General features: G+C 40.1%; 1 protein-coding gene across 1 annotated transcript in view; it reads left to right on the top strand.

Moving 5' to 3' along the window:
- otog (otogelin) overlaps positions 1-24,969 on the top strand; it is a 63,857-nt gene extending 38,888 nt beyond the window's left edge. The window contains exons 29-52 of the mRNA XM_059346333.1: positions 1,100-1,378; positions 5,143-5,260; positions 5,693-5,772; positions 6,114-8,860; positions 9,756-9,933; positions 10,847-10,998; positions 11,086-11,175; positions 11,269-11,455; positions 12,653-12,873; positions 13,189-13,327; positions 13,612-13,800; positions 14,459-14,668; positions 14,768-14,872; positions 15,491-15,595; positions 15,711-15,812; positions 16,285-16,383; positions 16,618-16,658; positions 16,930-17,005; positions 17,339-17,517; positions 18,538-18,642; positions 18,857-18,976; positions 20,901-20,946; positions 23,605-23,684; positions 24,769-24,969. Coding sequence (XP_059202316.1) covers positions 1,100-1,378; positions 5,143-5,260; positions 5,693-5,772; positions 6,114-8,860; positions 9,756-9,933; positions 10,847-10,998; positions 11,086-11,175; positions 11,269-11,455; positions 12,653-12,873; positions 13,189-13,327; positions 13,612-13,800; positions 14,459-14,668; positions 14,768-14,872; positions 15,491-15,595; positions 15,711-15,812; positions 16,285-16,383; positions 16,618-16,658; positions 16,930-17,005; positions 17,339-17,517; positions 18,538-18,642; positions 18,857-18,976; positions 20,901-20,946; positions 23,605-23,684; positions 24,769-24,969 — 5,849 coding nt within the window. The remainder of the gene's footprint in view (positions 1-1,099; positions 1,379-5,142; positions 5,261-5,692; positions 5,773-6,113; positions 8,861-9,755; positions 9,934-10,846; positions 10,999-11,085; positions 11,176-11,268; positions 11,456-12,652; positions 12,874-13,188; positions 13,328-13,611; positions 13,801-14,458; positions 14,669-14,767; positions 14,873-15,490; positions 15,596-15,710; positions 15,813-16,284; positions 16,384-16,617; positions 16,659-16,929; positions 17,006-17,338; positions 17,518-18,537; positions 18,643-18,856; positions 18,977-20,900; positions 20,947-23,604; positions 23,685-24,768) is intronic.
- Positions 24,970-26,026: the final 1,057 nt, after the last annotated feature.

Here is a 26,026-nt window from a genome sequence, read left to right as displayed (position 1 = left end):
ATGTTGTGGGTATCTAGCTTGTGGTTGTAACAGCAGCTCATTTTATACACTGAGCTCAAGGTTCACTAACATCATCACAGATGAAGAAAATTAGGCTCATTGAATCCACAGGAGTCTCAGCTTTCCAGTCATACCCGATTTATGCAACAAACAGACTGTTTAGGTATGCATAAATCATCAAATGCATGAGTAAAATGTGGATTTTGCCTTAAACTGCAAGTTATCATCATTAAGTAGGCATGTCTGTAAAGAGGAGACATGTGGGTACCCATAGAGCCCATTTTCATCCAAGATATCATGACATGGTTGGTACCAATGGATTCCAGATACCAAAAAAAGTATTAATGCCAATAAAATATTGATTCCATTGAAAACATTCTATTATTTTATGTCAGGACAAACATAAACCTAATTTAACTTGGCAGGAAACTTAATATCCAATAATATATCACCTTCTGCTGACAAAATTAATTCAGTCTGTTAAAAAAGAAAATAGTTTCTCTATTAAGATTTTGTGGAGCCTTCTATGCAGATCATCATCTATTCATTAATCCAGCTGCACATGTAAATGATTGATAACAAGAAACAGAGAGGATTTGTGGAGGAAAAATGTCAAATAAAATATATTAAAAAGATGTTCTAATCAGTATTCTTATGTTTATAATGGAACAATATAATGTTATTATTATTATTATTATTATTATTATTATTATTAATAATAATAATAATAATAATAATAATAATAATAATTTAAAAAAAGAATAATGCATTTTATTTATAATGCACCTTACCCTTAAGGAAATCTCAAAGTGCTGCAGGTAAAAAGCATACCAGTCTTATTATAAACTTTAACCCTATTTTAAAAAAATGTCTATAAAAATGATATAAACCAGGTAAAAACAGAAAAAAACATCCAAAGGGGAAGAACCATAAGTTTTGCTAAAAAGGAAAGTTTTTAGTCCTTTTTTAAAAACTGTGTATGGACAACGAATGTAATGGGAAATGTGTCACTCATTATCACCACACTGTAAAACTCAATGGAGCTTTTTAGTCATTCTTTCAGCATCAATTCATCATCATTTTGTTTCCCTCTCCACAGACACATCCCGGGTTTCCTTTGAGGCGTCAGACAGACCGAACTACTTCCTGTCAGCGAGCCCCAGCGGGCAGGTGAGGCTCGCTAAGTGGGAAGACAGCATGGCATTCTGGGACGGCGCCACCTTCGTCCTCCACAGGAACACCTGGATCCCCGGCTATGACTCGCTGGAGTCCCATGCTAAACCAGGCTTCTTCCTGCACGCCACGCTGAACCGCCTCCACCTGCTCAAGTACAGACACACGGACAGCTTCCGCAAGGCCACGCTGTTCAGACTGACAGGTCAGAAACAACAACAACAACAACAACAACAACAACAGTCTGAAAAGTCACAAACTTAAAGAAATAACGTTTACTAACAAATAAATGAGAAGCTGGAATATTTTACAAGGGTATTAAACCAATAACCACTAAAACCATTACTGGATTATTAAAATAGTTGCAGATTATTTTGTTGATGATCGGTTAATTGACTCATTTTTTTTAAAGCTCTACACATTTAAAAGTTGTGACAAAAGCAAACAACAAATATCAAATAGGTTACACAACCCAAACACAACTAAGTACCATAGACTGTATACATAATAATAATAAAATAATAATAACAATAATAATAACACTATTTTTATGGCACCTTTTAAAAACAACAGCTTGCAATGTGCTTTGACAGAGAATGGTTCATCACAAGGAGAACAATGCCATAAGGCTAAAAACAATTAAAAGAAAAAACAATAAAAGACACTGTAGGAACAATCACAAGACATTCTCAGATACAGAGGAAAAGTATTCTGATAAAGTGATAAGAACAGAATTAGAAGGTATAAGGAGTAAAAAAGTAAAGAAGTAAAAAAGAGCATTAAAATAGAAAGCATTACATAAAAGTAGGTTTTAAGAAGTGATTTAAAAGAAGTTACTGACTCTGGGCGCTCTGGTGCAGAAAGCCCGGTCACCTTTGGTTTTCAGTAAGGACGCAGGTCGGCTCTTAATGAATGACTCTGATAAATAGCTAGGAGCCGACCTAAAGGAGCTTTAAAAGTGATCTGTAAAATCTTAAAATCAATCCTAAAATGAACAGGGGTGGTGCAAAGAAGCTAAAATCAGGGTGATGTGACATCGGCTGTAAAAACCGCTAAAAAGCCGAGCTGCTGCGTTCTGAACCAGTTGGAGGCGAGAAAGGGATTTCTGGGGAAGCCGGAGAGGAGGGAGTTGCAGTAGTAATACTATTTTACTCCACTACACTTTTAACATAAAAATCTACATGATGTGTTGCAGTAGCCGGCTATAAAATTCTATAATCATATAACACTTTGAAAGGAGCCATTGCATAATCGGTACTTTTACTTTTGATACTTCAAGTTAATTTTTCTGATTAAAGCTGCGTGTCTTTTTTACTTATAACAAAGTATATTTAGACAGTGATATTTCTACTTTTACTTCAATAAATGATCGGAGTGCTTCTTCCTCCAGTATGCAAATCAACATCGCGCCCTCTGAGCAAATTATGGGAAACAGTTACATGCAAGTGCTTTAATATGAGCCAATTCTTTATTTTAAGGAACTTAAATAAACAGGGAAATATACATTTATAGGGCAAATGTCCCAAGTGAGGCTTGGAACTTAGGAGCTAAACCTCCCCGGATTTATCACCCTGCATCAACATTTGTGTCATTAACCCATTAACGCCGGGAAAGCATTACCGCATTTCTACCATTAAAGCCGGGAGCGCTGTTGCGTCACTCTACCATTAAGGCCGGGACAGCGGATATGTCATTTTGTAGTATTTGTATTTTTTTCCACCTATTTTCGGTCCCCTGGCCAATGAAATGCATCAGAACATGATCAGAAAACATGCGGGAGTGTCGCAATGCAACATCGGACTTTTCCAGAACTTATAAATCATGACGGAAGACGACTATAGCGGAGGAGCTCAACACTAAGTGACGTAGGAGATCTGATTAAAACAGCGCCGATGATTTAATTGCTGATCCGGACTTTGAACCCTCGGAACCAATCGACCGGCATTTATGGATGAGGAATATGTTTTTAGACGACATATTTTCACCAAAGAACAGACAGATTTGTGGCCATCTGGAGATAATGATATTATTAATAATATATTAATATTAATAATAATAATAGGCGAATTGATTGTGATGATGATATAAGAAATCATGACTGTTTATGTCTTATATTACTTTATGCGTCGTTGAGTACCCTGAAAAGTGCAATATATAAAATGTATTATTATTATTATTATTATTATGATAAAACATTTTTTTATTAGAGTAGGCTAATGAGAACTATGTCTTGTTCTTCCAATGGTCATATCATGTTTGCATCTTGCTAATGGGCATGTATTAGTATTATGCATAGGATTTTTTATTCAGACAAATGTAACATTTGCTGAGTTTGTTGATTTTTAAAAAAAATTTATTGAAGGTTTGGACAAATAAACTCAACTTCGAATGAAAGCCACGGGTATAAGCTCTCAAATACTTTTTGAATTTCATTTTTATCTGCTACAGAGGCTGAAAAATCTATTATTTAGTAGGTGTTGAATTTCCAGAAAAACTTCAGGTTTTAGGGGGTCATTTGAAAATCGCCCATAGGTTTTCCAGGCATTTTTTTCCAGGCGCTTTAGGCCTTAATGGGTTAAAAGAGGTCGTTATTATAATATATCGATTTTCAGAGAGACAGACATTCAGACATTATAGGTCGTAAAGTTATATTGATGTTGAGGTTCTCGTTATATTTTTGAGCCTTACTGAGGAGTCAGGCAGATTTGCTTGGGGTTCAGCTGGCCACCAGGGGTCAAAGGTCAAGCCCAGTGACTCCTCTGGCTGCATACTGTGCTCCGAGAGCAGCCGGGCTAATCACCGAGGCTAAAAATACTGCAGCATTTGTGTGAGTTGGTGGAAAAAGCGGGGCGGCCAATAGCAGATTGGATTTCCTGCTGACGGCAGTGAATGCTGAACACTTTGTGAGTGAGAGATGAAGTCCGGCCTTCAGACACTAATGGCTTTCTAACTTCATCACATTACGGCTCCGTGAAAACATCTGAGGATCATTTTAGCCGGGCAAGATTAGTAACCTGAGATACTTTTGTTATACAAGTTTTCCTGCAGATTGAGCAGGCATCACAGTGATTCTTATTTTATATCAGTAGAACATAACCTGTTTAACTTGAGCCATAATATATATTTTAACACTTTTGGCCCTGCTGCAACTGGTGAAGTTCATTGTTTCACCCTCATGTATTTTGGTGAAGCTTTCTTTAAAACCACATCACTTTATAGCTGCATCCAGCTGCTCTATAGCGCCCCCCCCCTTCATGAAATATCTTGTGGACAGAAAGGAACATTAATCTGCAAAAAGAGAGAAGTTGTTCGGAAATGTAAACAATAATTTATTTTTTGCTAGAAAGTGACTGTGTGGCTTTTTACGCTACAGAAGACTGAATGAAATTTGGCATGGAGGTCAAGTGTGTGTTTGTTTGTGTGTGTTGTTTGTTTGTGTGTGTGTTTATGTGTGTGATAATGTATAAATGTGTGGATGCATGCATGTAGGTAAATTCACGCTTGTTTTGTTTTTTTAAACAAAAGACACCAAATATGTTTTATATGTAAAATGATACACACAACTTCCAGAATATGTATATTTGATGTAATAGTGCAGTGATTAAAAGCATAGTGAAGTGGAGGAAACAAAAAGATATGATATGATGTTTTAATAAATCTGTATTTAGGGGATGTGCAGAATTAAGTTTGTTGATACTGATTACAGACATAATGCTCATCAAGCAATGTATAATTACATCTGATCTGAAAGTCGATATTTTCTTGTTTTACTACAAAAGTTCATATTCTCCTCTTCTATTGTATGTTTAAGATCACATGGATATCTCTTCTCAGATCTGTTTTTTTGTAAAGAATATTTGAGTTGTGATGGTGGGATCCTTCAGCACAGAGCTGGACTTGTTAACTGCTGAGAAATTCAGTCTTGCGAGCTTGAAGTAAAGGAGTCAAATGTTTGGTATGTTTCACCAGGCATCAGCCCAGACGCCCCGCCCAGCCCTCGGTGTCAGTGGAGGTACGACTCCTGCGTCATCCCCTGCTTCAAGACCTGCAGTGACCCGTCAGCCGAAGCCTGCCAAACCATCCCACAGTGAGACCTTTGACCTTTTCAGTAAAACTCAGCATAACTCAGATTGTAGACATTCATCCAGGCCTGCACTGATATATCTGATCTGATGGAGCTTCTTTTACCAATTAGATCTTCAACTATGTTTTTTATTCATTTAGAGTGCAGAAATGTTGTAGTTATAGGGTGAACATAACAGCAATAACACCTATATGTAGAATAAATACAAATAAATTATCTCCCAAATTGTACCTTTTGCTCTAATCTGAAGTAAATATCTCTGCAGGAAAAGTGAAATATTCCATACAGATATTCATAGCAGTTTTTCAATTGGAGGTCAAGTATGAGATGATCAAGATTTAAATCAAGTCTAACTGTAATTAAGTCTAACCACAAGTAACACAACTTTATTGTATAGTGGACGTTTTGTTCATGTCTGTGTGTTTCTCTCTGCAGAGTGGAGGGCTGCCTGCCTGTCTGCCCCCACCACATGGTCCTGGATGAGGTCACCCGTCGGTGTGTCTTTATTGAAGACTGTGAGTATCCTCAAATCTATTCGACCTTTATCGAAGCACACACTGCAAGTCACACTGAGCTTGGACTTCGCTGGGGAGACGGAGCCATGATGGCAGCATAAAAAGTTTCAGACCAAACAATGAAAAATCAGTCAAACAAATGAAAGAATACTAAAAACAATTAACAGTATTATAACCCTGAAATGAGCAGAGAACAGAGACTTGTTGTTAACATTACTGCTAACCCAAAATATCCCTAATACCTCTATGAAATAAGAGCCAAAAAGGCTGTCCTGTCCCATAAAGTGTGTCTCTGTTGAGCTCAGCGCTTCTCTAACACTCTTTTTATTGTTTGTGCTCAGGCATTAAAGGCCCAGTTGCTGTGCAGCCTGTAACACCGTCCAGCGCTCCACTGACCTCTGCAGCTGTCACTTCTGCAACCACCACAGTCCCTGCTGCCTCCACCCCCCCCCTGCAGACCACCACAAGCACCACCTCATCCCCCATCCCTCCAGAAACCGGTCCGACCGCTAAAACCACCACCACTACTCCTGCCGTGAGCACACAGACAACCACGTCAAAGGCGCCGCCCGCTCCTGCCGAGCCGACCCGTGAGGCCACCGTCTCTCCTTCTGCAGCAGCTCCGGAAGTGTCCAGAACAGCAGGACCTCCGGCTCCTCCGACAGCGCTCCCTGCTGTCAGACCAGAGGTGGAGGAGCCGCGGTCCACGGTCAGAGCGACTGAAGCCTCTTCCACCACCACAGCAGACACGACAGCCTGGACAACCAGCGGTGAAAGCTCCTCCCCCTTCGACCGCAGCACGTCCAGGACCAGCGATGCCCCCTTCGCCATCACCGCTCTGTTCTGGCTCACTGCCTCCACCAAGCCCACCGACCTCCTGCAGCCGTTCCTCACCACCACTGCCTCAACCCTGCGGCCACCTGCCACTGCAGAACCGACCACGAGCTCAGTGGAAGGGCCGACCACCATCAGAACCCCTCAGCCTGCTCTCCTGCAACCAACCACACAGACCACAGACGCTACAACACATTCATCAGCAGTTCCTCCGATTGTAACCACATCTGGTCCTGCTCCAGTCTCAGAGACGGAGACAGTTACAGACAGGACCACAGCTCCCAGTACAGCTCCCACTGCACACACAGACACCAGCACAAAGCCTGTAACAGTGGAGCGACTCCCCCCAACATCAACCACACCCATCCCACCTGGTTTACCAAGCACAGCCTCCTCACCTCTCCACACCTCACCTCACACAGAAACTCTATCTTTGCCCACAGTCACTTCAGCAAAAACCACAGAATCAGACACACCAGCTGCACCGTTCACCACCAGTAAAACAACAACAACAGACATAAGTCCAGAGACGACACCAACACCTGCTACCACAGAGATTCTGCACACCTCAACAACCACAACTTCTACCACAGCTGTCCCTGAGTTACCAACCTCAGCCCCCATCCATGCTGCACCAACAACAGCTCCTCCACCTACTCCTTCTTCAGCTGCAGACTGGAGAACAACAACAAAGAAAGTGACCACTTTTGAACCCACTGCATCTCAAATTCCTGTAGCTGCCACAACCATTACTGCACCTCCACCGCCACCTCTGACTTCTTCTCCAGTGTCCTCCTCCACCACATCCTACGCTGAGAGGACCTCCTGGTCTGCAGCTCCCCCGACAGCAGAGAAAACCACTTGGACCACGACTTCAGGGCCTCCAGAGCCTCCAGAGCCTCCAGAGCCTCCAGAAACTTCCACAGGTCCTCCTGTCACAACAAAACCAACCGTACCTCCAGTGTCTCCGACAGAAACGACTGCTGTTCCACTTTTACCAACAACAGAGAGCTCCATACATCCTGCTTCTACAGTGCGGACCTCAGAGCCATGGGGTGAGACCTCCTCCACCCCAGTCTCCAGCCCCACAGTGAAAACTACACCTTCAGAAGCTGTTGTCCACCCAGTCACTTCCACAAAAACTACAGAAGTGCCTCTTCTTCCTGTAACATCAGAGCCGGTTGTCACCTCTGCAACATCAGCTGCCACCACCGCCAAAACTACAACCTCTCGTGAAATCTCAACTGCAGAAATTGCAGCCACAACAACCAGAAAGCTGGCTACACCGCCGCCTCCACCTGCGCCTGAAAGTCCCGAGACGCTTCTCACCACCGTCTCCACAAGAGCTCCACCAGGTTTTGTCACCACCACGCTCAGACCCGTCGTCCTGCAGCCGATCACAGAGACGACACATCCGGTGACGGGCAGAGTGGAGGTGTCAACGACAACCACGCCACCTCCATCTTCGTCTCCACTGCGCACGACTACGACTTCTGCTGCAGCTGCGAGGCAGACGACTGTCCAGGACCGAGTCACCACCCGGCTGGTGTCCACAGCGAGAGCTACACCCGCCGGAACAACCACCACCACCACGCGGACCACCGTCCTCAGAACGACACCAAGGGTTCCTTTCACAACAAGAGTTACACCAAGAATCACGTCGACAGAGAGGCCGACCGCCAGGCCGGCCACTGCAAGGGTCACAGTGGGAACAAGGCCTCCAGAAGTAACCACCAGAGTGACCACTCCCGCCCCAGAGACCGTCCCTACAAGCCCCGACACGACAACCACCTCAGAGGCGCCGACTACAACTGCTGCAATGTCTGCAGAGTCGGTCACAACATCGATCGCCACCAAACATGTCGACACGACCGCAGCAGTGACCACTTCAGCCGCTCCACCTCCTGCCCCAGTGTCCACAGCCGCCCCCACAACAGCCACCAGAGAGTCAGTCACATCTGAGAAAACACTTACAACTAAGGAGACCGAAGTGTCTCCATCAACACCCAAACTGGAGACGCCTCCTGAAACACACCTGATCTCCACCCAGCAGCCCGGTGTTCCCGCTCCCGCTACGACCTCACTCCCAGCAGCCACCTCAGCACACACGACTGAGCCGGAGAGAGTCGATCACACTGCTCCACATGCAACGACGCCTCCTGCACCGGTGGTGCCTCACACACCTTCAGAAACGACCACACACACAGCAGAGGGGACGACGTCTGTCGCTGTGTCACCGACAAGGATGTGCACGGTAGGTCCAGTTATTATACATCTTCACACAATTTTAACATGTTTCTATAAACAGGTGCACCTCAATAAATTAGAATATGATGGAAGTCCATTTCCAGTAGTTCAAGTCAAATAACCCTAACCAAGTATTGAGTTTATATAGATGGACATACTTTTCAGAGGCCAACATTTCCATAAACACATCCATAAAATTGGTCTTTTGTAGTATTCACATTTTAGGTCTTCATTAAATGTAAACCATAATCATTACACTGAGAAAAAATGAATCAAATGAATTAAAACATGAAATGTTTTATTCTGTGTGTAATTGATCTATATAATGTGTTTCCACTTTTTGAATTGAATTACTGACATAAATAAACTTTTCTATGATATTAACATTTTTTGAGATGCACCTGTAAACTACTTTCTTCCCTATGTATATGTTTTCTGTCCCTAAATAATATATTTTTTAGAATTTTTGGCATTTATATGTGGACCAAAAAAAGCCTTACATTTAAATAAGACCACCTGCTGTCGCTTTAATTATGCAAATGTTTACAGCAACAGGCGGGAAGAGACTTTACTGGCTGCAAAAAAAGAAGTCAGATTCTCTAGAAGTCTATGAAAAAAGGATCCTATTTCTAACTTGATTTATTACCTCAGTAAAGATTTTTCCTAATGAGTTTAATAACAGCATGTTCAGAAAAAGCTTGTAAGAAAAACCTTGAGTCTACAATATTTGATCACAGAGTCGTTTCACTCATTAATTAATTTCCACACAAAGAGTTTAGGTACATTTTAGGTTGAATCAATCTCTTTTTAAGTTTTCTTTCTGGCTTATGAAAATCTCTGTGCTTTATTTTTTGTTGTTGTGTGACTTCTGGGTTTTCAGTTTTTAATTTCTTTGCTTCCAGCCTCCGTATGCAGAAATCGTGGATGAATGCACAAAGTACATCTGCATCAATAACCAACTCGTCTTGTTCAACAAATCCCAGAGCTGCCCCTTTACCTCCGAACCCCCGAACTGCGGCCTGCTCGGCTTCGCCATACTGGTCAACGGAGACAAGTGCTGCCCCAAGTGGGACTGTCCATGTGAGGGAAACAGACACATCTAAAAATTAACTCTACACTAGAAGTGGGCAATATACAGTCATGAAAAAAATTATTACACCATTGTTTGCTTCAATGTCTTGTTCATTTTAATGCCTGGTACAACTAAAGGTACATTTGTTTGAACAAATATAATGATAACAACAAAAATAGCTCATAAGAGTTTGATTTAAGAGACATTTTCCATGGTTTTCTTGATGATAACCAAAAACATTATCAAGAAAACCATGGAAAATGTCTCTTAAATCAAACTCTTATGAGCTATTTTTGTTGTTATCATTATATTTGTCCAAACAAATGTAACTATAGTTGTACTAGACATTATAATAAACAAGAAATTAGAGAAAACAAGGGTGGTCTGATAATTTTTTCCATGACTGTATATTCTCTACGATAATATCGTAAACATTGTTTTGATGATGTGCAATTTTATATTAGTAGTATTTATAATATCTCAGAAAGAAAACAAACGAAAGGCGCAGAGACTGTAGAGGAGAGGTGCATGAAAGTCACTTTGTTTACAATATTATGAAATGATAATCTGTCACTTATTTGCTCATGCTTGTATGCTGCACAATTTACCTGAATGTTTACCCATTTAACGTCTCTAAGTTTAACTGGGAGTCTCTTGAATGTTTAAGTTTAAAGAAAATAAACAAGACCTGTTGTTCTAAAAACATTGTGCCCAACCATAGATGTCCTGGTAAGCAAGAAGTAAGTAAGTAACTGGTAAGTTAGTAAAGAAATCACATTTTAAAGGACACTGTCAGATAATCTTTATCGGGGAAAAAAAAATTTAGATGTTTTTTTGCCCATATTGCCCACCCCTACTCTACACACATTTTTGTTTTCACATTTCTCCAGGTGTTTCATTATTGTCTTTTCTGTGTTCCAGGTCGCTGCTCGATGTTTCCAGATCTCAATGTGATCACATTTGATGGGAACAGTGTCGCAGTCTACAAAGCTGCCTCATACATAGTGACCCAGCTGCCCAATGAGACGGTCAGCGTCCTGGTTCAGGAGTGTCCCGCTGACTCACAGTCACCAGTAAGTCCCAACCTCCCTCAAAGTGATGGGAACAAAAGTCATTTATTTGATTTTTTTTATTGATTTTGACCTGATTTTCTCTCAAAGCTCCTCTGGAATTTCACCAACTTGTGTCTGGTGGCACTCAACATCACGCACAACTCCAACCACATCATCATCAACAGGCTGCAGAGGAGGGTAAGAGGCACTCTCTCATCTGTCACATCAGAAGATAAAAGCTCAAAATGCACCTCTAACGCTGATAAAATCTGATAACATGGACTCTTTCAGCTCTACGTCAACTCCCGGTACGCCAAGCCTCGATTCAAGAAGTTTGGCTTTGAGATCTACGACACAGGCAACATGTACCTGATCCGCAGCCCGGCCGGTCTCAAGCTGCAGTGGTACCACAGCACCGGCATGATGGTGATCGACTCTGACAGCTCCAGCAACAAGCTGCACACCATGGGCCTCTGTGGTAAGAACAGTCGTACTCCATGCAAGATATTTATGGTAATAGTTCCTCTACACCTCACTTGCCTGCATGTAGTTTTAGAAGAGGCATAAGACTGCGATCAAAACTGTCACATTTGCAGATGTTACATGGTCATGATCATGCAAGTATATGACAATCATTATCATTGTTGCAACTGCTAGCATTGAAGATGAAAAAGTACCACCAGAATGAGGGGAAAGCATGCTGTGTGTGCATTCTCGGTAACGTGGCACATTAATTAAAACTTTGAGTAAGAAACCTGCAGGGAGAGATGAATGACCTGAAATGTCTCTAATTATTTTGAATGGTTAGATGAAAGTAATTACTCCATGGAGGCGAATGGCAATGATCATATTTTACACAATGCAAAGCAAGGGTATGCATATTAAAACTAGTCATCAGCATGCAGGGCCAATCATTAATAACATGCTTTGCAACCAAGTCATGCAGTGGTGCGATGAAATGAGGAAGTTAGTAGCACTGGTGCTTCTGCTGGAAACTCCCTTCTTACTGGGTAGATCACATGCAAACAAGTCAAGTTTTGTTTCATGATATGATGATATGATTGAACTGTCAATTATTTGTCAATTTTGCAAGTTACATGAAAGATAAGATTTGAGTAGAAGTACAGAAATTATTTCAGTCAATTTCTTAATAACGCCAAACAAATCACAATTTATACAGATGTTTGCAAATGGGCATAATAACATCAGTAAGAACTGGAGTGAGCGCACAAATTCACAAATGGTTCACCACTCTTAAGCAGCAACATAAACTACAGTCATGGAAAACCACCCTTTTCTTCAATTTTCTTGTTCATTTTAATGCCTGGTACAACTAAAGGTACATTTGTTTGGACAAATATAATGATAATAACAAAAATAACTCAGAAAAGTTTAATTTAAGAGTTGATATCTAGCTGTTTTTCATGGTTTTCTTGATAAGAACCAAAATCACTATCAAGAAAACCATGGAAAATTTCTAGATATCAGCTCTTAAATTAAACTCTTATGAACTATTTTTGTTGTTATCATTGTATTTGTCCAAACAAATGTACCTTTAGTTTTACCAGACATTAAAAGAACAAGAAAGCAAGGAGAAAACAAGGGTGGTCTAATAATTTTTTCCATGACTGTATATCTGGCAAAAAATACTGAACTACTCATACACTCACTTCAGGTTTCTGTGACGGAGACCCCACAAATGACCTGACTCTGGCCAACGGCACCACGGTGGGCATCAGCGAGGATCCGGCTGTTTTCATCGACAGCTGGCAGGTTCCCAACACCACCAGCTACGTCAGCCACAGCCGCCGCCGCGAGCTCAACTGCTCCACCAGCGACTGCTCCGGCTGCTTCCTCATGCTGCAGAACCACGCCTTCTCACCCTGCCACTCCTTCGTACGTTAACATCCTCTGCTCACACTGAAGCCAGGAGATTAGCAGCTTCTGCACCTGATTCTGAACCAAACTCTTCTTTCTGTTTGAAACCTAGAAAGGCAAAGTTGTTTTTCTTGTGAGGATAAAAAAATTAAATCATTAGAGTCTAAATGCCTTATGTTTGACAAATAAATGAAAAATGTAAATTATGGATCAGATTATTGTAAAGATGCCTTATATGAACTGCTAATGAAAGAAAAAGCTGTATTATTTCTATCTTCACATAGTAAAACAATAAGGGTTAGTAGCTTGATTTGATTGTTTCTTTGTTTCCAGGTCCCGCCAAGCACCTTTTGTGAGATTTGGGTCCAGGATGCAGAGTATGTCAACAACCAGTGTGTGGCGCTGGCTGCCTATGTGGCTTCCTGCCACAAATTCAACATCTGCATTGAGTGGAGGAGTCCAGATTACTGCCGTAAGATTTCTGTTTAATATACAAAACGAATCCAAACACTGCAGTTATAAGATTTGATTAAGTATCTCTCACACTCCTGCGTCTGTTGGACAATGGTATTATTGCATGCAGTTTGGTGACATCAAACAGCTTGAAATTGAGCAGAGGTTGAATCAGACAGAATAAGAGACCTAATTGCAGGGTGCATGGTTAAGTTCATGTATTAGACTCATTCAGCTGTTATCGTTTGAATAAAAGTCTAAAGTGAAGTGATGTTGTTGACATGTGTGTGTGCCCTCCTGCAGCCTTTGTGTGTCCTGACACGCTGCGGTATCAGGCCTGTCTGCCGGCCTGCACGTCTCAGTCCTGCCCCAACCACGACTTCGACTCGGACCCAGACCAGTGCTCCGGCCTGACAGAGGGCTGCGTGTGTCCCGAGGGAACGCTCCTCCACCGGCCGTACTCCGCCCTCTGCATCTCACCGGACAAGTGTGGTAAGACGACAAATCACCTGTCAGTACAACAGGGCCACAACAATACATAGTAATCATGTTACATACCTTAATTATTATGTCTTTAATCTCTGTGATCAATGCTTTAAGTTAATTATTGAAACTGTAAAACCAAAAACTGCAAAATTACTTCACTACAAGTAAAAGTCCTGCATTCAAAATTCTGCAAAAGTATCAGCATCAAATTGTACTTAGTGTCAAAAGTTAAAGTACTCGTTATGCAGAATGGACACACTCAGATTATTTTATATATTCCAAATATATTATTAGATTATTATTTTTATTGATGCATTTAGATAAGCAGCATTTTACTGGTGTCAATGTAGTGCTAATTTTAACTACTTAACTTTCTGTTATGTGCTTTTTTAAATAAAAATTGATCATGTTTTCATGTTAAATCTGGACCTGAAAAAATGACTAAAGCTGTCAGATAAATGTAGTGGAGTAAAAAGTATAATATTTGCCTCTAAAATGTAGTGGAGTAGAAATATAAAGTTACATAAATAGAAATACTCAAGTAATTTAAAATTCCACACCCTTCATGCTTGAACTCTGCTTCAGTACTGTCAGCTCATTACCACTGAACTACAAATCATGTCTGTTTGTGTGTGTGCGCGCGTGTGTGTATTTGAATGTGCAGCCTGCACTGACAGCTCCGGCGTTCCTCGTGCACACGGCGAGGTGTGGAAAGCCTCGAAGGACGCCTGCTGCATGTACCGCTGCGACAACGACACCATTGTCCCCGTGGAGTACAACTGCTCCAGCATGGCGGTGCCGGTGTGCCGGCGGGCCGGAGAGGTGATCATCAGCCTGGCAGACGACTCCAGCTGCTGCCCGCACAAAGTCTGCGGTGAGGAGATTCGAGGCCTGATCGTGGTGCTTTTTAGTTTCAAATCTGCATCAAATCTGAGGCTCATTACGTGTTTTTTCTATTTCTACTTGTGTGCAGTGTGTAACCAGAGCCTGTGTGACCCGCTGCCTCCTGACTGTAAATACGGAGAGAAGCTGGTGTCGTACTACAGACAGGACTCCTGCTGTCCGGACTACGCGTGTGGTGAGTTTCCATTTCATCCATTTTTGACTCCTTTTCATTCTGCCTGTATGTACCACTTTAAAAATGTTTACCATGCCATGTTGGTTTTTTTCAGTACAACCTCACCTACAGTGGTGTAAAAAAGTCTTGGCCCCCTTACTGATTTCTTCTTTTTTTGCATTTTTGTCACACTTGCAGTCATGGAAAAAAATAGAGACCATAATAATCAAAATCATTATCAAGAAAACCATGGAAAATGTCTAGACATCAGCTCTTAAATTAAACTCTTACCAGTTTTGTTGTTGTTATCATTATATTTGTCCAAACAAATGTACCTTTCGTTGGACCAGGCATTAAAATGTACAAGAAATTGAATATCTAATATTTTTTTCCATGACTGTATAACGCTTGTTTCTTTATTATGGGATCTCCAGCTAGTCTTCCTGGAGACTTTATTAGTGAGACTGAGAGGCTTTTTAAAATCTTTGTAGAGTGCCAGACTCTGTGTTTTCCCTGTTTTCTATTCTTTATGCTCGGCTGAGTGTCTCCTGGCTATAGCGTTCTATTCAATGTGTAACAAAGCAGGTGAACCTATTTCCTAAAATGTGTAACTACTCCTTTACTGTGTGTGTGTTTCAGAGTGTGATCCTGAACTGTGTGAGTCGGACGTTCCCGCCTGCAGAGAGGACCAGACGCTGATCGCCACCAGAGCCGACGGCAGCTGCTGCCTCGCTCACATCTGCAGTCAGTTGACACTTTCACTTCTAACTTCTGTGTCTCATTCAGCCATCAGTGATTCAGCACTGAGTTAAAGTTAAAGTCATCAGTGTGATAAATGACGTGTGTTTGTATCCTGCAGTGTGTTCTTCCTGTCTGGAGACGCCTCCTCTCTGCCAGGACGGCGAGGTGCTGACAGTGGACAGCAACACCACGGACCGCTGCTGCCCTGCCTACCAGTGTGGTCAGAGAGCACGCACGCACGCACGCACGCACACACACACACACACACTTTCAGATTTCTTTATTTCCCAAAATCAATGTCAGTACCATTTATTGCTAAGGAGGTTTACACATCAAGGAATCCACCTCTGTGGTTTGATGCATCACAATAAAAAGTGGAACAGAAAATAAAATTGCTGCAGTCAAGAAACATGAATAAAATAGTAAAATTGCTAATAAAAATATTCAAAGATTAAAAAAATATGTGAAATATTTTTATGTACTTCTATTTTTTTACATTTCAACTTCCATCATTTTGAAATAAATCTGCCTTTTAACTGGAAAAACTTTGTGCAGAATGAAAACGTTTTGTGCAAAATTGGCAAACATGTTTAGCAATATTACTGCAGTTAAAATTGCAGTAAAACATAAATGACTGGTATGTTTTTGCTTTGTGTGTGTGTGTGTGTGTGTGTGTGTGTGTGTGTATGCAGTGTGTGAGCCCTACAGGTGTCCTCTGCTCAGTTGTCCTGTTGGGATGTCGGTGGTGTCCGTGTCCAGTCCGGGTCGTTGCTGTCCGAACCAAACATGCGGTATGATTTCCAAAACCTTAAACAATAGGAACACTTTAAATGTATTCCAAGACACAGCTTAATCAGTATGATATTATGGGTTTTAAACAGCTTTAATTTAGGCTGTTTGCAGTCTGAATTTACCCTGAGTTTTGGTTTATAATGATAATGAATATTTTGGTGTTTTCAGTGCAACTGTCAGCTTAAAACGGAAGATGACGACTCTTCATTTATTCTTTGTTTTTGTGTTTTCAGAGTGTTCCTGTGAAAAGATCACCTCCCCTAAATGTGGCCTGGTACGTCTGTATGAATTCTATTGTTCAGTCTAATGCTGTATTTTATATGTATAGAAGTCATTAAATCTGACAGTTATACATGTTTAAAAATTAATAAAAGGCCAGCTGAAATTTTGTTTTTTTAAAGCATTTCTAAAACTACAGAACACAAAAAATAATAAGGACCCTTTACTATGTGAAGATAGAAATAATACAGCTTTTTCAAAAAAACTGATTCTGTGCGTTACATTTTTAAACAACAACTTGGTTCTGTTCTCTCTCTGTTCTACAGGGAGAAGCCGCCCAGCTGGACCGGGCCTTCCTGTCCGACCCACAGAACCAGTGTGCCTGCAAAAGATACAAGTGTGGTGAGAAGTGCACATTTTCTCTCACAACAACGACCATAATCTTTATATGAATTTTATTTTCACAGGAAAAAACTGAATTACAATTAAAAAGGATGAAACACACACAGAAATACAATGAAAAACAAAGACATACATTATTTAAAAGAGTAGAAGAAGCAGAACATTGAGACAAATACAAATCTGAATAATTTAGAAGGAAAATAAGAAAACAACAAACGGCAAAAACACACGTTAACTGAATTTTGCCAGTATCCAAAACCAGTATCTACAAAATGCGCAGAAACGTTGTGCACTGTGACCTCTGACCTTCTCTATGTGTGTGTGTGTGTTCAGTGCGCGAGGCGGTGTGTGTGTTCGGGGAGCGTGGCGTGCTGCGGCCAGGTCAGACTCTGGTGGAGCACCACGACGATGGCTTGTGTCACAGCCGGCAGTGCAGCCGCATCGTTGACCCAGCCAGCGGCTTCCACCTGCTGCGCACCAGCAGCATCAACTGCTCCGCCCACTGCCAACCAGTGAGACACACACACACACACACACACACACACACACACACACACACACACACACACACACACACACACACACACACACAGTCTGCTGATGTGCTTTCAACTTTTCCTTTTCCTGAACTTAACTCCTCAACTTGATCTCAACCTGTTTCTTCTTCTTTTCCTTCTTCATCTTCCTTTTGCCTTTCCTATAAAAATGTCTGCATTCAGAAAAGAACCACAGAAGCCAAAACCCTCCAGATACACAGGTACAGATTTTACCTCTCAACCAGATTATGGTGCATGATTCATCATCTCAAACAGCTAGTTAGTCAATTTATCAAATAGTTGATAGAAAAAACAGCAACAGCATATTTTAATAATTGATTCATTTTTCATGTTTTTTTGTTTTTAAACGAAAGAGCCACAAAATAACTGGTCCTGACTTCCCAAATGTGAATATCTGCTGTTTTTATTCATCTTCAACTGAATATCTCACTTTTGGACCGCTAGTCGGACGACAAAGTTGGTAAATTTATGATTTACATTTGCATTTTTTTTTCTATTGACCAAATATTTGTAGAAAAAGTAACTTTTTAACGATACAAAGAACAAAATAAAACTCTTCCTGGAATGTAGAAAATATATTTACGGTCTATTCAATATATTTTCTGTTTTTTAAAGAATAGGATTAGATAGATCTTTACTAATTCCAAATTGGGCAACTTGGTTGTTGCACCAGGACATAATTAAAAACATAGAAAAGATAATAGACACAAGAGCATTGGAGACAATTTATTTAATAGATTTTTAATTTATTCAGATAATTAATTCCCTACTCATAGTGATTCAAGTGGAGAACTAATGAAAATAATGACATTTCACACCTGTGACTTTTAAAAACAACTCTCAAACACAAAGATATTTTTAATTTAAATTTAAACATACACATTCACTTATTTTCCTGCTGAACAAATCTGTCTTTTTCTAGTTTTATTTTATTTTAACTCCTGAAAGCTAATGTTGCTTCTTTGTGTGTTTCAGAATCAGATCTACATTCCTCCGAAGGACCAGACGACGTGCTGCGGTGTGTGTAAGAACATTTCCTGCCTCTACCAACACGAGAATGGGACGACAGTTCTCTATAAGGTGGGAAGCTGATGGATTACATAGAAATTATATATCAACAGTAATACTGAATATTTGACATGCATTCTCTCATATAACCCAAAAATCTACTACAAAATATCTTTAAAACTTCTGAGTCAGCTGAACAACCTATCTGCAGTAATGCAGTGGTAGTATTAGTAGCATTAGAAGTAGTTGTGGTACTGCAATTGATGTTGTTGGTGTTTTTTTTTAGCCGGGGAAGTCCTGGGTATCAAACTGTATGAAGTTCGACTGTGCAGATACTCAGTCCGGTCCCACACTCATCTCCTACTCCTTCAGCTGCCCGCCATTCAACGAGACAGAGTGTATGAAGGTCAGCGTGCTGCAACACACACACACACAATAGCACACTCAATCACTCAATCACTCACTCACTCACTCACTCACTCACTCACACACACACTCACTCACACACACACACACACACACACAGACACAGACACAGACACACAGACACACACACACACACACACACACACACACACACACACACACACAAAGACACACACACACACACACACACACACACAGACACACACACACAGACACACACACACACACACACACACACACACACACACACACACACACAATAGCACACTCACTCTCTCACTCACTCACTCACTCACTCACTCACTCACTCACTCTCACACACACACACACACACACACACACACACACACACACACACAAAGGAGAAGAAGAAACCTCAGCCATGTTAGGACGTTGGGAGAGAGAAATACTGAGCTCTCATTGGCCAGACTGACGCTCTTTGAATCAGAGGATTAAATCCTGTAGTTTCGTTTTTTCTTTTAGGTTTTTTTTTTTGCATTTTTTTTTCAGTGCTTCTGTATACCAACACATTTAGATCAAAATGTGTTTATTAAGTCCTCTTTTTCTGCAGGTTTTTATATTATACATACACACTTACATACAGTCATGGAAAAAATTATTAGACCACCATCGTTTTCTTCAATTTCTTGTTCATTTTAATGCATAGTACAACTAAAGGTACATTTGTTTGGACAAATATGATAACAACAAAAATAGCTGATAAGAGTTTAATTTAAGAGCTGATATCTAGACATTTCCCATGGTTTTATTGATAATGATATTAGTTATCATCAGGAAAAACCATGGAAAATGGCTAGATATCAGCTCTTAAATGAAACTCTCGAGCTATTTTTGTTGTAGGTAGAAGTGGGCGATATATATCGTCTACAATAATATTGTAAACATTGTTTTAACGATGTCCAATTTTACATTATCGTGTGTATAGTGTATAGAGTGCATAATATCTCAGAAAGAAAACAAACGAAAGGCAAATAGACTGTAGAAGAGAGGTGCATGAAAGTCACTTTGTTTACCATATTAAGAAATGATAATCTGCCACTTATTTGCTCATGCTTGTGTGCTGCACAATTTACCTGAATGTTTACTTTATTAATTTAATGTCTCTACATTGAACTTTAACTGGGAGTCTCTTGAATGTTTAAGTTAAAAGAAAATAAACAAAAGCTGTTGTTCTGAAACATTGTGCCCATCCAGAGATGTCCTGGTAAGCAAGAAGAATTTTAACAACTTTTATTAGTAAAGAAATCACATCACAAATTATAAAAGATCCAGACTTTTTTTGTTGTTGCCCACCCCTAGCTGCAGGTTGCCTGGATCAGTCCCAAAATCATTGATGGAAACCACTCATCTACAAGCTTTTTAACACTATGAATGCTAAATTAGGGCTGGGCGATATGGACCAAAAGTCATATCCCGATATATTTAGGCTGAGTATCGATATACAATATATATCACGATATTTTTATCGCAAATTGAGAGCAAATGTTCAGTCAAAGTCAAAGTCAAATATGACATGTCACAAGTAGTTTTATTGAAACATTTATTTAAGTGAACATAAATACTGTATAACAACAGGAGTACCTTTTTAAAATCAAAGCTCCATAAAGTGCACATTTAAATAAAAATATCTTAAATAAAACAGCTTATGAAATAAAATAGGCCAATCTTTTTCTGAAATAAATATATTTATATGAGAATATAATATTGAACATTACTAAAGAACTAAATATGACAAACCCTAGTAAGGGCAGAATTTATAAAGCATCAGGGACTTCAGTCAAAGAATGTTAACTTTCAAAAACCAAACTCTGCTGCAAAGACAGAGGTTTTGAGGATATTTTCTTTATTTCCACATTAACACTGTAACGTTTTTGTGCCTTCAGATCGGTGGAACTGTCGTAAGTTACATGGACGGATGCTGCAAGACGTGTGAGTAGGAGCTCTGAGCGTAGTCAGTAGTTAGTGTAGCGCTGTAGGCTGCAGTGACACTGAAGAGCACCGTCACCTGCCGCTCAACATGTTTCCAACATGTTTGCCCTTCAGTTTTTTCCGTTTCAGTCCCAAGATCATCGACCACGTTGTCTGAATTGGATCGTAGCCGTTGTTTTCCGTTACATTTGTCTGCTGTTTATTCAGATTAGAGAGTCTGTCAGGTGCTTTTCAGTGAATTCAGTAAAACATGAAACTCTTTCACAGAGCCAAATGATAGAATGAAGAAGTGTTCACTGAAAAGTATCTGATCACATTGCAAGTGGGTTTGTGGTTTATGTGCTGCAGCTTACCATCATGTACCAATCCCCCCAGGTACTGGATTCTCTCTGTTCCCTTTCCCTGTTAGCCCCCTGACTCCCACAGTTAACACAAACTGTGAACGAGGTACCAAAACAACAAGGCTTGTCAGTGCCATTGTTGATATTCAACAATGTACTCCCTCCAAAAAACAAACAACAACAAAATGATTTATATTATAATCACACAGGAAGTCTGACTGCATCCTCCTGCCCTCTGCAGAACAGTCCTCTCAACTGCTGTCTCATTTCAGGTCTCTGGGAATGAAAAATCTGTAGATTAAAGCCAAAACATGACACCAAAAGCAAAATATATATGTATTTATAACAAACTTTGGGGCAGAAGTTGCAATATGCTCGCTTCAAGAAGCAGCAAACTTCTTGTAGATTTCTTGTAATTTTCTCCAAGTTTTTATCTTACAAATAAGTCAATGTAATTTATACCTCAAAGGAGGCGGGGACACAATCCTTACCGTAGGCCGTAAATGACGCCACACTTGAGAGGACAGTAACGAGTTTTTACCCCCGCCCCTCCCTGTGGATCACGTACATGTTACATGACAGCTAAACTCCTTCCCCATTAGCACTGTCTGGGCAGTGCATTGTTGATTGCCAACAATGTACTGTTGGTAGTGGCCCAGTAGTCGGGCTTAGACGTCTGCATGTGTCAGTAGAACCTGATGTGGTTTGGTGTTGGGAGTCTGTTCACCGGACACGTAGCTGCTGTAGAAGATCTGCATGATGCTGCTGCGCCACCAGGGGGAGCTGAGAGGGAAACTGAAGCTGCCATGTGAAGGATTTAACATCAGAGATTTTATGTATATTTATTTAAAAACACTCAGATAATAGAGAGTACAATACTTTTTTGCACAGACCATTGAAGGTGACTCAAGGCTGGGATATGTTTTAATCATCAGTACAAAAGACGAACTGTGTTAGAAAATATCTGGTTCAAATAAGAGTGTTACCAGGGACGTAGCGGCATCTGGTGCTCCGACCCTACATTTTTTTCTTAAAAACCCAGAATCTTATTTTTAACTTAACAAAAAAATCGTCAGATATTCAACTCTCCGACTGTCCTTGAATGGATCATTTGTGACAAATCGTCAACATTAGTTGGTGGTTTCCGAACCATGAAGACAGTTGAATAACAATCAGATACAAAGTAGGATGCAGACTTGGTAGGATCATTTTTCCCAAATGATGTTCAGATTTTTTTCATTTTATATAGAAATTTCAGTTCACACCTTGATTTCGGAGCTGCAGTTTGGTAAATAAAACAAGTTTGTATTTGAATTTACTTTGAACAAACAGGAGTGCCAAACATGTTTAAATTGTCCTGCTGGAGACTGAAGTAACATTCAACCCACTGGCAACTTTGGTTTGAAACTATTTTCATTATAAAAATAAGGAATATTTCAAACATTCTATATTACACTACAACATTTTCTCAGAAGGCAACAGGTAAACAACTGAAAAGCATCTCTTAAATGAAAATGCTTAATAAAGGATTTAGAAAAAAAACCCAAATATTTAAACAATCAAAGCACCAAAACAATGACTGTAGATTAGGACCTTTCCATCATCACACCAATGAGGAAAAACAAGTTTACCTAAATATTTTTAGTTTGCTCATCATGAACAAATGGCTTGTTTTTGATTATATTGTTTTTGATTTAGTCTAAATAAATGTGAGGTAGCAAATATGTGAAAGAGGTCAAAGAACATTAAATCAAATCAAATTATAATAGTGAGTGATAATATCCAAATATATAAGACTTACAGTTTTCTGGTGATTGCAGATGGTGAAAAACTGAGAAATACTCTTTAGAAAGAGGATTAAAATGTGAAAAAAAGACTAAATGCCACACATGGCAGCTTTATGTTGATTTTGTTTGTTTGTTGCTTCCTCTAAATGGCACAAAGGTTGATGGAGCATGTTTATGGAAACTTTTCTTTTATTTAATTTATTTACACATTCTGAAATATTTGTTTGGAGCCATTTTGTGCTGATGATAAATGCATGAAGGATCTATATACATTTTGAATATGTTTGTTTTGTCTCATTTGGAAGAAGCTTTTTTTTTGTTCACTGACGGGGAAGCTTCCTCCTTTATTGCTTTCTAACTTTAAAGCTTTCATTCACCCACTAAAAACAGCTGGACAGCTTGCGCATGATCTCCAGCCTCTTTACTTCTCTGAGAGTTTCCTGCTGTTTGCTGTGTCTCCACATGCAGAAGGTCAGATGTTTTGTTTAATATATTTCATGTGAACTTTGTCTGGCTTGTCGTGTGAACAGGTAAAGAAGACGGGAAGTCGTGTCAGAAGGTGACGGTGAGGATGACGATCAGAAAGAACGACTGTCGCAGCAACAGACCGGTACGCATCAAACCAACCATCCAATATAGGCGTGTTTCTATTGAGTACTTCATGAGTACTTTCTGGAAAGCGGCTGAGTGTTTTGGCTCCGCCCTCTAGTTAGTTCCCCTCGGCCTCTGTTCCCATACAGCTACTTTTGTAGCAGCCAACGGAGTTCAAATGTGACAAAAGACCAACACGGCAATCAGTGCTGCCAACTTAGCGACTTTGTCGCTATATTTAGCGACTATTCAGACCCTCTAGAGACTCTTTTTCAAAAAAGCGACTAGCGACAAATCTAGAGACTTTATCTGGTGATATTGGAGACTTTTGGAGACTAGTTCCTACCAAGGTTATAATAATTTTGGATTTTTCATTAGTTTTAGTTTTAAATTTGTTGTGATTTTTTGTTTTCAAATTCAGTTAGTTTTAATTAGTTTTTAGAGTGAGTTTGCTAGTTTTAATTAGTTTTTATTTTTGGAAAAAGCTTAGTTCTAGTTTCGTTTTTATTAGTTTTAGTGTTAGTTTTAGTTTTTTGTAATGGGCTATTTGTTGGCTGCCAGATTAAAAAAAGTCACAATAAATGCTGCCTTTATTTCCTTTGCCTTATCCATCTCAGCCAGATAGATGAAATAGATTTCATATCAACCAAAAAGGTTTACGTAAGAAAAAAAGGTGACAAAGACGGAAACAAAGGACATTTTCACTCTAATTTCAGTTAGTTTTCTAACCACAAAATATAGTTTCAGTTAGTTATACATTTTTTTTTTAAAAACTCTCGTTTTTATTTTTATTTCAGTTAACGAAAAAATGTTTTTTCAATTCTAGTTTTCGTTATTTCGGTAGTTTTCGTTAACTATAATAACCTTGGTTCCTACTCTTCTTAACGAGTAGCAACGTCCCAAAGCACTCACAAGCGGCCCAGTCCTCCCGCAGCAGTCTCTCCCAGCTGCAGTCAGAGCAGGAGATGTTAACTCCTCAGCATCCAGTCTGCAAATTAATGAATGGCTCACTAGAGGGAAAAGTACCTAATGGAAATGCACCTCATGTTTACAAAGAATAAGTCCTAAGTCTGCTGGTGCTTTCTGCTCTCTGTGTCCTGCAGGTGAACATTGTGTCGTGTGACGGGAAGTGTCCGTCCGCCAGCATCTACAACTACAATATCAACACGTACGCTCGCTTCTGCAAGTGCTGCAGGGAGACGGGGCTGCAGCGGCGCTCCGTGCAGCTCTACTGCAGCGGCAACGCCACCTGGGTCAGCTACAGCATCCAGGAGCCCACCGACTGCTCCTGCCAGTGGTCCTAAACACACACACACACACACACACACACACACACACACACACACACACACACAAAGAAGAAGAAGAAGAATCCTAAGCCATGTTTAGGACGTTGGGAGAGAGGAATACTGAGCTCTCATTGGCCGGACTGACGCTCCTCTAGTTAGTTGTTCTGCTGCCTCTGCTGGCAGGGAGGTGGTACTGCAGCTGCAACCACAGGACACTGAAGTAACCTCTGACCTCTGATATTTACTTTATCAGGGAAGCAAAAGAAGTCACAATTAGACAAGAGGATGGCCTACTAATATTGACACCAAAAGACACGTTTTGTTTGTATTTCGATTCCTGAGGACATTTTTATTACTCAAAAGTTTTAATTTAGAGCTGGGCGATATGGCTTTTATTCTGAAGAAAAAAATCAGGATACAGCATGTTTTCTGGTACGTAATGAATAAAATTGTCTATATGAAATAACCACAAGGTAAAGCCTATTTTTAGACACTCAAATTGTGTAAATTCAACAGATATTCTTTTAACATCTTGATTGAAACGTTGTAGAAAATATATACAATAGATTTTTTTATATATCGATCCAGTCGTTATACTGCCCAGCCTGAGTGCTAGATATTTGTAAAATAAAATATTAAAGCAGAGAAATATCATGTTTTCTACTCACAGAAAGTAAAGAAAGTCATTGTACCCCAGTAGTTTCTAGTGAAGTGACAACGAAGCTTTCTTTATTTTCGGAGCCCACTAGATGGCGCTCTTTGTTCAACAAAGGGCTGAAAACACACTCAATTACCATTGCTAGAGGCTTTTTTAAGCCAAGACCACCATCTAGTGGGGTCAAAAAATAAAGCAAATGGTTCACGAAGCTTAGTTGTCACTTCACTAGTAGTTTCTGTTGTCAGAAACTCGAAACTATACATGAACACCTTTAAAAACTCTCTGCAAAGACCTGAACTCTGCTTTACTGCACTGTCTCCTCCCTGTCAGCCTGCAGAGGGATTAAAATGTCGATCGAAAAAGTAAGTTGATCTTTTGTTCTCGAGCGCCTTAGTGCTGCCACAAGAGAAAAGC

This window comes from Centropristis striata, chromosome 2, assembly GCF_030273125.1.
Source record: "Centropristis striata isolate RG_2023a ecotype Rhode Island chromosome 2, C.striata_1.0, whole genome shotgun sequence".
Lineage (NCBI taxonomy): Eukaryota > Metazoa > Chordata > Actinopteri > Perciformes > Serranidae > Centropristis > Centropristis striata.
Note: the sequence above shows the minus strand (reverse complement) of the source record. Positions and strands in the feature narration are given on the sequence as shown.